This window comes from Theropithecus gelada, chromosome 5, assembly GCF_003255815.1.
Source record: "Theropithecus gelada isolate Dixy chromosome 5, Tgel_1.0, whole genome shotgun sequence".
Taxonomy (NCBI): Eukaryota; Metazoa; Chordata; class Mammalia; order Primates; family Cercopithecidae; genus Theropithecus; species Theropithecus gelada.
Window position 1 is genome coordinate 5,023,296 of NC_037672.1, and position 12,186 is coordinate 5,035,481.

Consider the following 12,186-nt stretch of genomic DNA (forward strand, 5'->3'; position numbering starts at 1 on the left):
TTCCCTTTCCCCTTCCCTTTCCGCTTCCCCTTTCCCTTCCCTTTCCCCTTCCCCTTCCCTTTCCCCTTCCCCTTCCCCTTCCCCTTTCCCTTCCCTTTCCCCTTCCCTTTCCCTTTCCCCTTCCCTTTCCCTTTTCCCCTTCCCTTTCCCTTTCCCTTTCCCCTTCCCCCTTCCCTTTCCCCTTCCCCCCTTCCCTTTCCCCTTCCCCCCTTCCCTTTCCCCTTCCCTCCTTCCCTTTCCACTTCCCCCCTTCCCTTTCCCCTTCCCCCTTCCCCCTTTCTCCCTTCCTCCCTTCCCCCCTTCCCCTCCCCTCCCCTCCCCTCCCCTCCCCTCCTCTCCTCTCCTCTCTTGTCTTTTCTTTTCTTTTCTTTTTTCTTTTCCTTTGTTTAAGCTGTCGGTTCTTTACCTGTAAAATGGAGAAGAATAATACCTAACCCTGCAAGACTGTTGTAAAGGATTAGAAAAAATAAATATTTGCAAAGTGTTCAACACAGGGTTCAGGAACTGATAGATGCTAGTGATACCATTTTTATCCCCATTCTCATCCAGTTTTGTGGTTCTGGTTAATTCCTACAGGTTTTGATGTGAAAGATCATGCTCAGAAGCAGGAGACCGCTAGCAGCCTGCCGGCCCCTCCTCAGATGCCCCTGCCGGAGATCCCTCAGCCCTGGCTGGTGAGTCAAGGCTCCTCCATCTCAGCGGTCCTTGCTGGAGGCCTGGGAGTACTTATGGGCTCCAGGGGCCTGTGATGGAAGCCAAAAAGCCCAATGTGGAAGAATGGAGCTCTTATTTTGCTCGAGGCACTCCTTTGAGTCTATTTCTAGGGCTGAGAAGCTGTTAGTGATAGCTGGTTGGTAGACTAAGTGTAGCCCTTAGGAAGCTAGCATTTCTTTGCACTGCCTCACACCACCATAAATTATGTATAGCAGGAGCTACAAATCCATAGACATCTTATGTCAGATTAAGAAAAACAAAAACGAGGGGATTTAACAGATAAAAGTATCTGTAGACCTTGTGGACTTAACCCTCTTCTGAGTTAATTCTGAAGTTGAATACCTTATTCTGAAACTTTAATAGTCGTTGTTAGACTTCTGGGGTTAACTATCCATATTTTTTCCAAGAGAGAAAAATATGTACATATTTCAGGAATGTATACTTTAGTTTTATGCATTCAAATTCAAAATTTGTGTTTTTAAAAAAGTCTGGCGCCGCCCACAAACGCAAACTTTTATGTATCATTCAACTTTTTCTACATTTGGCCGTTTTCTAACTTGTTTACTCAGGGAATTCAGAGTGTCATTCAAAGTTAGGGCAAAATCGGTAGCAATTCTCATCCTGTGTTTGCTTTCAGTGTGAATCTTCTGATGATCTCTCTGCCAGGATAGGAACGGTGGGAAGGCAGGGCTGTTTCTCATTCACCTCCACTCTGCCTGGGCCTGGCGCAGTGCTCAGGAGTCTTGGAGGGACTCAGGGATTCTCACTGCAGTGGGTACAGAGGGAAACGAGCACTTACGGAGTGCCTGCCACACACGACCATAAATTACAACTCATTAACTCCCACAACTCGGCCTCGAAGAACCCCTAGCACTTCTTACCAGGGGAAGCATATGTACACCTATTTTTTTTTTTTTGAGACGGAGTCTGGCTCTGTCACCCAGGCTGGAGTGCAGTGGCCGGATCTCAGCTCACCGCAAGCTCCGCCTCCCGGGTTCACGCCATTCTCCTGCCTCAGCCTCCCAAGTAGCTGGGACTACAGGCGCCCACCACCTCGCCCGACTAATTTTTTGTATTTTTAGTAGAGACGGGGGTTTCACCATGTTCGCCAGGATGGTCTCCATCTCCTGACCTTGTGATCCGCCCGCCTCGGTCTCCCAAAGTGCTGGAATTACAGGCATGAGCCACCGCGCCCGGCCTTGAGGCTCAGTGAAGGTGTGTGGTTTACTTAACGTCATAAAATAAGTAGAGAGGGCAGAGTTTGCAACACTTGTTTCAAATTCATGCTTTTCTCAGCAATACTAGTTCAGAGGTGTGGCTGCAAATCAGATGCAAGTGTGCTTCAGACAGGAGAAGACTCTGAGCATTGAGCCTGTCCACCGAAGCGGAGTCCAGGGAGGCCACAGGCCGCAGGGGCAGTTCAGGAGCAAGGCCGCCTGCTTCCCACTCCCACGCTGCCTCAGACTTCTCATATGATTTGGGGAGATTAATGTAACCTCTGTGCCTCAGGATTGTCCAGGAGATGGAAAGAGCAAATATATCTCAAGTGCTTAGGATTTATTTGTTTATTTATTTATTTATTTAGAGACAGAGTCTTGCTCTGTCGCCCAAGCTGGAGTGCAGTAGCACATCTCGGCTCACTGCAAGCTCCACCTCCCGGGTTCACGCCATTCTCCTGCCTCAGCCTCCCAAGTAGCTGGGACTACAGGCGCCCGCCACCTCGCCCGGCTAATTTTTTATATTTTTAGTAGAGATGGGTTTTCACCGTGTTAGCCAGGAGGGTCCCAATCTCCTGACCTTGTGATCCGCCCGCCTCGGCCTTCCAAAGTGCTGCGATTACAGGCGTGAGCCACCGCGCCCGGCTGCTTAGGATATATATAAGTCCTGGACTCTAACCACTCCTCAGAGCAGCGCTTTTCAAACTTTAGCCTTCAGCTAACCACCAGCCATCTTAAAGTGCAGATTCTGGTTCACCACGTGTGGATGGGGCCTTTGATGCTGCCCTTTTCTCTTCCCTCCTCTCCCCTTTGCCACCCCCCTCCCCCTTCCCCTCCCTTTCCCTTTCCCCCTCCCCTCTCCTCTTCTCCCCTCTCCTCCCCTCCCCTCCCCTCTCCTCTCCTCCCCTCTCCCCCACTCCCCTCCTCCCTTCCTCTCTTTCCTCTTTCCTCCGTAGGGTCTTGCCCTGTCACCCAGGCTGGAGTGCAGTGGCGCATCCATAGCTCACTGCAGCCTCAACATCTTGGACTCAAGCAATCCTCTCTCCTCAGCCTCCCAAGTAGCTGGGATTGCAGGTGTGAGCCACCATGCCCAGCCAAATGTTTAATTTTTTTTTTAAATTGAAAAAGGATCTCACTGTGTTACTGTCTTGAACTCCAGGCCTTCAGTGATCCTCCTGCCTTGGTCTCCCAAAATGCTGGGATTACAGGTGTGACCCACCCCACCTGGCCACATTTGCTGTTTTTAGATATAATGTGATATTAAAGTCCAGAAATATGTAGTTGTTAATTTAAAAGATGAAGAGCTAGATGGGAAATCAGTAGTTCTTCCATTTTCTGGCTTCATCTTCTGGTTTATTTTCATTTTTTCTTTGTGAGCTTGTCTGGAATCTCTGGCTCCCCTGTGATGGGTCTTCTATTTCATCGTCACATGTCATATTGGGAAAGATGGTCTGAGATGGAGCGGGAACTGAGAACAGTTAGAAGCAGCCGGGGCTGGGTGCGCTGGCTCACGCCTGTCATCCCAGCACTTTGGGAGGCCGAGGCGGGTGGATCGCCTGAGCTCAGGAGTTCAAGACTAGCCTGGGCAACACAGCAAAACTCCACCTCTACAAGAAATACAAAAATTCGCCGGGTGTGGTGGTGTGCAGCTGTGTGTGGTCCCAGCTACTTGGGAGGCTGAGGTGGGAGGATCACTTGAACTCAGGAGGTGGAGGTTGCCATAAGCCAAGATGGCACCACTGCACTCCAGCCTGGGAGACCGGGCGAGACTCCGTCTCAAACAAAAACCTGCTGGGCGTGGTGGCTCACACCTGTAATCCCAGCACTTTGGGAGGCCAAGGTGGGCAGATCACCTAAGGTCAGGAGTTCGAGACCAGCCTGGCCACCATGGTGAAACCCCATCTCTACTAAAACCAAAAAATTAGCTGGACGTGGTGTTGGGTGCTTGTAGTCCCATCTACTTGGGAGGCTGAGGCAGGAGAATCGCTTGAACCCCGAAGGCGGAGGTTGCAGTGAGTCGAGATCGAGCCACTGCACTCCAGCCTGCATAACAAGACCGAGACTCCATCTCAAAAAACAAAACAACACAAAACAAGACCACAAAACCAAAACAAAAGAAGCAGCTGGAAGAGTAGCAGTGGTCCTGTGGCTGTCGTGGACTCTTCTCTGGTGCTGCTGCAGTACCCTCCCACCTGCTGCGGACCAGACTGCATGTCCCTGACGTGCCCGCTGGGTGGAACGGAGGGCTGCCAGTTTCAGGTGAAGAGTTCTCATGACTGCTCAGCATTTTCTACCATTTTCAACCATTGAATGATCGATTCGTTTCTGTGTTGTCTTCTTCCAATATAGTTTATTACTTACTCATTCATTCCTCCTCTTTCTCCCTCTCTCATCCTCTCTCCTTATCTCTTGCTCTCCCCTGGCCTGTGATCTGCTCCTGCCTTTGGCAGGAAAATGGTTGTGGCAAACTAGCCTGGGTTAAGGTATTTATGAGGCCCTTCTGTTATCATCATAACTGGTCATCCAAAAATGTTGGTTAAGGTAAGAAAATTTTAAAAAGATATACATTACATGTGCTTTAAATATGTTAAGTTTAAATGAATGGTTTAAATGTTGGAATTACAGGTGCGAGCTGGAGTGCAGTGGTGCGATCTCAGCTTACTGCAAGCTCCGCCTCCCAGATTCAGGCCCTTCTCCTGCCTCAGCCTCTCGAGTAGCGGGGACTACAGGCGCCTGCCACCATGCCTGGCTAATTTTTTGTATTTTTAGTAGAGACGGAGTTTCACCGTGTTAGCCAGGATGGTCTCGATCTCCTGACCTCGTGATCCGCCCGTCTTGGCCTCCCAAAGTGCTGGGATTACAGGCGTGAGCCACCGCGCCCGGCCCTCTGAGAGTTTTTTTTAATCACTGCTACTCTTCCAGCTGAATTTGGGATTCAGCAAGTCAGCTAGTCAATAAGTACATTAAGTTTGCCTTTAGTGAATTGGCTTTGGGCTAGTTGGCTGTTTTGCTATTGGTGAATTGACTTTCAAGAGAATTTGCTTATTGTGGGGTTAAGATGGAATGGGTAGGCAGCTGTGCCAGGCAGAGGGTGTGCTGTAAATTAAAGCACAAGCCAGAAAAACAGCCAGGTATACTAGGAGCGTTGCAGATAGCTCTTCCTTGCTGGATAATGGGATTTGGGCAGGAAATCCACACATGAGGCCAGATTTCTCTGCAGAGACTAAATTACAAAGGACCTGTGGGTTGTGATGAGAAGTTGGGGATGTATTGTGAAAGAGACAGTAGCCGTCGAAGGGCACTTTCAGTGTACGATTTGCTTCGGCTAGGTTCTATTTCCCATGCATTGAACCATGAGTGCACTTTATTTTTACCTCGTTTGTGGCATGAATTGAATATTGCCTTTTGTCATAGTGTTTCATGGTATAAACTCTTTACAAATAAGGTTATCTTTTACCTTTTTATCCTTTTTAGTGCCTAGGAGTGCTTCATGCCTTTATTCAATAGTTAATAAAGCCTGAGGTGCCCCGTGTGACATGGTGCTTCTTTCCACCTGGCTAATGTGTCTTTGGAAGTGCTTGCAGGAGAGTAGATTGTGTGTGTAGCGTGAAAATCTTGAACATCTGAATCTTTGAAGTCACAAGTGAGGGATGTAGCATGTTTCACACTCTGCTTTATCTTCCTGGCTTTTCAGGAGGAGACTTGGATAGGCTAAAATATGCATCTATTCAAAAAAACTGTTTGCGGGAAGCGCTGTGCTTTTCTTTTCTATTCTTGCTTTTCTTTTCTTTTCTTTTTTTTTTTGAGACAGTCTCACTTTGTTGCCCAGGCTGGAGTGCAGTGGCGCGATCCGGGCTCACTGCAACCTCTGCTTCCCTGGTTCATGCAATTTTCCCACCTCAGCCTCCCAAGTAGCTGGGACTACAGGCACGCACCACCCTGCCCAGCTAATTTTTTGTATTTTTAGTAGAGACAGGGTTTTCACTATGTTGCCCATGCTGGTTTCAAACTCCTGGGCTCAGGCAGTCCACACGCCCCGGCCTCCCAAAGTGTTAGGATTAGAGGCGTGAGCCATCGCTCCTGGCCTGTGCTTTTCAAAAGATTCTCGTCTTTGTTTCAAGGGAGAGCTGTGCAACTATCAGACTGATTGCATTTCATTTGCAGCAAGTGCTGAAAGAGCATTTGAAAAGGTGAGCCCCAGGTCCTGGGAAACAGATCCCATCTGTGCAGATGTTGGCTGCCTTCACCCACTGCCCAGCTCGCAAGCAGCCGGCTTGCTAAAGGGGTCTGGATAAGCGCCATTTCTGCTGCTCCCCCACCCTTCTTCAGCATAGCATATTGCGCCTAAACATAGGGGTATCTCAGATCTTCACGGCTCAGGAGAAAAAAGAGCAAGCTAGGCTCCTTTTGGGGCTATGATGCAGTACATACAATTCTAGATCAAGGCATTTTCTGGACATATTTTCATTTGGTAAACAGCCTGAGGTTATATCATGTTTCAAGGGGTAGCAGGGAGCAACTTAATTCGTTGGTATTTTAGGACCAGAGCTTATGTAAACGTGATACTTTTTTATGCCAGCAGATTATAGCGAAGTTTCCTTTTATTGTGGTAAAATACCCATAACATAACATTTACCATTTTAACCATTTTAAGTGTACAGTTCAATACACTTAAAATGACAGTTAAGTATCATGATGTATGTTCATAGTATTGTGGAGCCATCACCACCATCCAGCTCCCTACTTTATCTCAAATGGAAACTCTGTCCTCCTTAAACACTAACTTCCTATTCTCCCCTCACCCCCTACCTCCTGCCCCTGGCATCCACCGTCTCTAGGAAACGGTGAAGTTTTTTGTTTGTTTTTTTGAGATAGGGTCTCATTCTGTTGCTCAGACTGGAGTGCAGTGGCATGATCACAGCTCACTGCAGCCTTGACTCCCAGGCTCAAGCGATCCTCATACCTCAGCCTCCCTAGTAGCTGGGACTACAGAGGTACACCATCACACCTGGCTAATTTTTGTATTTTTTTTTGGTGGAGACAGGGTCTTGCCATGTTTCCCAGGCTAGTCTTGAACTCCTGGGCTTAAGTGATCCTCCCACCTCACCCTCCTGAGTAGCGGGGACTACAGATGTGAGCCACCACACTCGATATCAGGCGTTACCATCTTCCCATCGATGCATTTCGCCCTTTCTCAGGTACTTTCACAGCAACCTTGTTATCTCTGTTTGACAGATGACATTATGAGGCTCTTTGAGATTATGTGACAAAGTTGGCTTTTTTACCAGTTGCAGAGTTGGGGCTAAAGCCCATGATTTAAAACAAGAAAATCATTTGTTTTCCCGTGGCATAAGATGTGACCCTTTGGTGGATCTGAGCCATCTTGTTTGCCTTTTCCACCCGTCTTTCAGGAACCTCGGAGTTTTGGCTCCTGTATAATCCCAGTGGCATCTTTGTTTTCAATTCACTTTATGGCTGGATTCCACTCTATCCTGTTTCCGCCCCTGGTGGGCCGCCTCGCCTTCCATCTGGATGCCTGCCTGCTGGTGGAAAAGGGAGCGGAGATGACATGGCCCCACAGGGCTTTCATTCTTTGTCATGCATAAGTAAAAGGAGAGAAACTTGAAGAAAATATGTGAGACAATCTTCCCAGTGTTTACTCAAGCGCTGTGTGGAATGCAGACTTAACAGTGATCACAATGGATTGGGGTGTAATTTGGATAAAGACTTGCATTTTGCCAAGAAGAGTGTGTACTCAGAATTCTTAGTGTTAGGATTGAAACCATTTTTGCAGCTTAAACTATAAAATTTTATTATCCTCAGTTTCCCTCAGCGGCATGGATTCCTTCCTGCAGACGAGCAGCGGCACAGGAAGTTTAGATTATGGCACGAATGCCGTAGGGTGCTGCGAAAATACTCACGTCGGTGAGAAAAGGGTTTTGTCAATATGTGATAGAATTGGAACTTGAGCCCTGATTTTCTTGTTTCAGATTGGCTGTTACTCTTAACAGATTTTAATCCCTTTTAGCAGAAAAACAGAATCTAGAGGTGTCACTGTATATTTAAAATTAAAGTCAGAAAGGGATTTCAAATGCTAGGTGTATGTATTTCTCAGCTAAGATCAGCTCTTGTCATTTATTGGTGTTTTCCTGGAAAGGACTAAGCAACAGATCAGGGCAGGGGTAGAGAAGAAGGTGGGGAGCAGCAGACAGAGGGCGGAGTGCCTGCCACGCGGCAGACCAGCGGAAAGCGTGAAGGTGCTGGGTCTGCCTTGGGCGGGTAGGGGAGTCTTCCTAAGAATTGATGCCTCTCCTTGTGTTGTGTGATATGGGAGCAAAAGGTCTGGACCTGTGCAGTCTTGGTTGTTCGGGTCGTTGGTTCCTTCCTTACGTCTTGTCCGCGCGGCCCCCGCGGGGGAGGTGCTGAGGCTGCAGGAGCGCTGCGCTGTTGTGCCGCAGCTTCCAGGTCAGCAGACTGATTTCTGTGGATGAGCATGTCCAGCCCCGGGCAGGGTCTTTAATCTCTTGAGCCTCGGTGTCCTCATCTGTGAAATCACAGTTGAGATGCTGACATCTGAGTGTTATTTTCTGAACGAGAGAAAATATGTATCGAGCATCCCAGGACAGTGGCTGACACCTTGTAGGCGAGTGGTCAGTACAGGTTGAGCATCCTGAATCTGGAAATTTGAAATGGTCCAATGAACATGTCCTTTGAGCATCATGTCAGTGCTAAAAAAAGTTTTGGATTTTGGAGCATTCTGGATTTTGGATTTTTGGATTTGGGATGCTTAAGCAGTAAGTACATAATGCAAATATTCTAAAATCCCCCCTTCACTCCCCAAAAAATCAAAAATCAGAAGCATTTCTGGTCCCAAGCGTTTTGGAAAAGAGATCCTCAACCTGTAGTAATAACAGTAATAATTATTACTATATTTATAACATATCATTTTACAAACAATTATTTATTTATTTGAGATAGCATCTCACTCTGTCACCCAGGCTGGAGTGCAATGGCATGATCATGGCTCACTACAGCCTCAACCTCCCAGGTTCGAGCAATCCTCCCACCTCAGCCTCCCTAGCAGCTGGGACTATAGGTGTGCACCATCATGCCTGGCTAATTTTTGTATTTTTTTTTGTAAAGATGGGATTTTTGCCATGTTGCCCAGGCTGGTCTTGAACTCCTGGCTTCAAGCAATCCTCCTACCATGGCTATTATTATTATTATTATTGGAAAGATAATTCTCTGTGAATTCTCTTTTTGTTTAAAGAATTTGCTTTTCCTTAAAGTAGCAAAGACAGATATCAATGGGCTTTCCTTTGTAAAAGATGGGAATTAAAGTTATGGCCAGTACTATAAGCCTGCAAGCCTAGGTTATATTACCGTGCTGTTGTGTAAGTACTAGTTTTCTCTAATGCCAGATGGAGACCTTACAGCAGAAATTTACAATACCTGAAGGTAGATAAGATTTTCTGAATGAACAGGTTCGGGAGCTTTTACTTAAGTATTAATTTGAGGGAGAAATATTTTAGTGAATTTGAGAGTTACCTAGTCACTGGCACAGTGCCGGTTCTTTTTTATTTCTAGGACACAGCAGGGGTGAAGATCAGTCGTTCTCTTAAGGAAGGTAGTTTCTCATACTTCTTTTTAAGTGTCAAAAGATGCCATGGTAGTTAGAATTTGGACCCTTGTTTTCTTTTTTTTCGAGATGGAGTCTTGCTCTGTTACCCAGGCTGGGGTGCAGCGCAGCAGTGTTGACTCACTGCAACCTCCACCTCCCAGGTTCAAGCAATCCTCCTGAGTAGCTGGGATTACAGGAGCCCTGCCACCACGCCCAGCTAATTTTTGTATTCTTAGTAGAGACAGGATTTCATCATGTTGACCAGGCTGGTCTCAAACTCTTGACCTCGTGATCTGCCCACCTAGGTCTCCCAAAGTGCTGGGATTACAGGCGTGAGCCACCGCGCCCGGCCCAAGGATCCTTGTTGCCGTAGCTTGTGTTTTGTGAGTGGCAGCCCAGGAAACAGTGGGGCCAGATGCAAGCCGTGTTAGGGGCGTGTGCACGGACTGGATCTCTCCTGATAGTGGGGGAGAGTTGAGTGACTCCACAGTGGTGTGTGGGGCTGCCACTCAGTTGTACATTTGAGGGACTTGCTCTGCCCAGAGATTCGCATGTCCTTTATCCTTTGGGAAGACACAGGGTAGGCTGCCAATGGAATTTTGGAAGAGGTAAAGTTGGCTTTGTTGTCTGTGGACCTGTAACTTTATAAGAATGCTGGAATTGGACTCTCAGAGCTGGGGTGGGCCCTAGAGGTTGTTCTGACACGATGCCCTTGTTCTAGGTGAGGGAATGGGGACGTGGAGTCTTGGCAAGGTTGCAGAGGTGCAGGAACAAGCTGGCCTTGGATGTGAGTGGCTGTGCACCTGCGTCTTCCTCCCTTCGCCCGACTCTCTTACTTCCTGCCTGGCTTCTGCTTCCCCATGGCCCCTGTGGGAAACCTGCCTTCCCTGCTGTGTACTTTTTAGAATTCCGTTACTTGTGCTTTCAGTGAGTTCTTATATATTGGAAAGGATTGGAAAGACTTGATCCTCTGAAAGCAGTGGCGGTAAGTGACAGTTTGCTCATCTTTTCGCCCCTTCTCCTGTTTGACTTTAACAAGCCTGAAGTGTCTGAAACCCCTGTGGTCGATTTCAATGATAAGTGGTATTGAGAGTGGAGCGACTCTCTAGCAGTATTATTTTCTGAGGGGGTATTATTTCAAAATGAAAGTGGTTTTATTTTTTAAAATGATTTTTAAAATGTCATCCTATGCAGAAAAGGCAAGCGTTCCAGATTGCATATAGAAAGAGGAACCACTAGGAGCACTCTTGGTGAAGGACCTTCTGCCTTTGTGTGTATGTAAGCACAGACACTCACCTCGTACATAGAGGGGTCATAGTACACCTGTGTTCTTTCATTCAGCAGTATCTCTTAGAGGTTAATAAAGTCAATGGCCATACACATGCACTGGCCTTTTAAATGTCTATCTGGATGTAGCAGTACATCTGAGCATTCTTCTCTTGAACATTTAGATTGTTTTAGATTTTACTAAACAAACTTTTTTTTTTTAAGGGCTTTTTTTTTTTAATGTGATGTTTCTTTTTTTTTTATACTTTAAGTTCTAGGGTACATGTGCACAACGTGCAGGTTTGTTACATATGTATACTTGTGCCATGTTGGTGTGCTGCACCCATCAACTCGTCAGCACCCATCAACTTGTCATTTACATCGGGTATAACTCCCAATGCCATCCCTCCTCCCCCACCCCCCATAATAGGCCCTGCTTGGTGTGTGATGTTCTCCTTCCAGAGGCCAAGTGATCTCATTGTTCAGTTACCACCTATGAGTGAGAACATGCGGTGTTTGGTTTTCTGTTCTTGTGATAGTTTGCTGAGAATGATGGTTTCCAGCAGCATCCATGTCCCTACAAAGGACACGAACTCATCCTTTTTTATGGCTGCATAGTATTCCATGGTATATATGTGCCACATTTTCTTAATCCAGTCTGTCACTGATGGACATTTGGGTTGATTCCAAGTCTTTGCTATTGTGAATAGTGCCGCAATAAACATACGTGTGCATGTGTCTTTATAGCAGCATGATTTATAATCCTTTGGGTATATACCCAGTAATGGGATGGCTGGGTCATATGGTATTTCTAGTTCTAGATCCTTGAGGAATCGCCATACTATTTTCCACAATGGTTGAACCAGTTTACAATCCCACCAACAGTGTAAAAGTGTTCCTGTTTCTCCACATCCTCTCCAGCACCTGTTGTTTCCTGACTTTTTAATGATTGCCATTCTAACTGGTGTGAGATGGTATCTCATTGTGGTTTTGATTTGCGTTTCTCTGATGGCCAGTGATGACGAGCATTTTTTCATGTATCTGTTGGCCAACAAACTTTTATTGAACATCCTTATGTGGTTTTTTCTCATGTGACCAATTGACCCTTCTGACATATGTTTCTAGAAGTGGAATTATTGGATCTAAGGGCATAGTCAAAAGGTTGTGCCAAGTACATGACCACCAATAGGGTTTGAAAGCGTCTACTCAGAACCCCATCGATTCAGAGAGTAAGTTCCTTGGGGCACTGAGGAAAGGAGTCTGACCTGTACTAGTTCACAAACGTTTGTTTGATTCAGCTATTTGTCATGCTTTTCCAGGACGTGAGTAGTTTGATTGTTTGACCATGCTAAAAGGAGGTTGGAATAC

At 46.6% G+C, this 12,186-nt stretch overlaps 1 protein-coding gene across 4 annotated transcripts in view; it reads left to right on the forward strand.

Annotated features, from left to right (window-relative positions):
• Window positions 1-12,186, forward strand: part of AFAP1 (actin filament associated protein 1) — a 192,549-nt gene that overhangs the window by 78,561 nt on the left and 101,802 nt on the right. For all 4 annotated transcript variants that reach the window (XM_025385958.1, XM_025385961.1, XM_025385962.1 and 1 more), the window contains exon 3: window positions 577-674. In XM_025385958.1, the coding sequence (XP_025241743.1) occupies window positions 577-674 (98 nt within the window). The remainder of the gene's footprint in view (window positions 1-576; window positions 675-12,186) is intronic.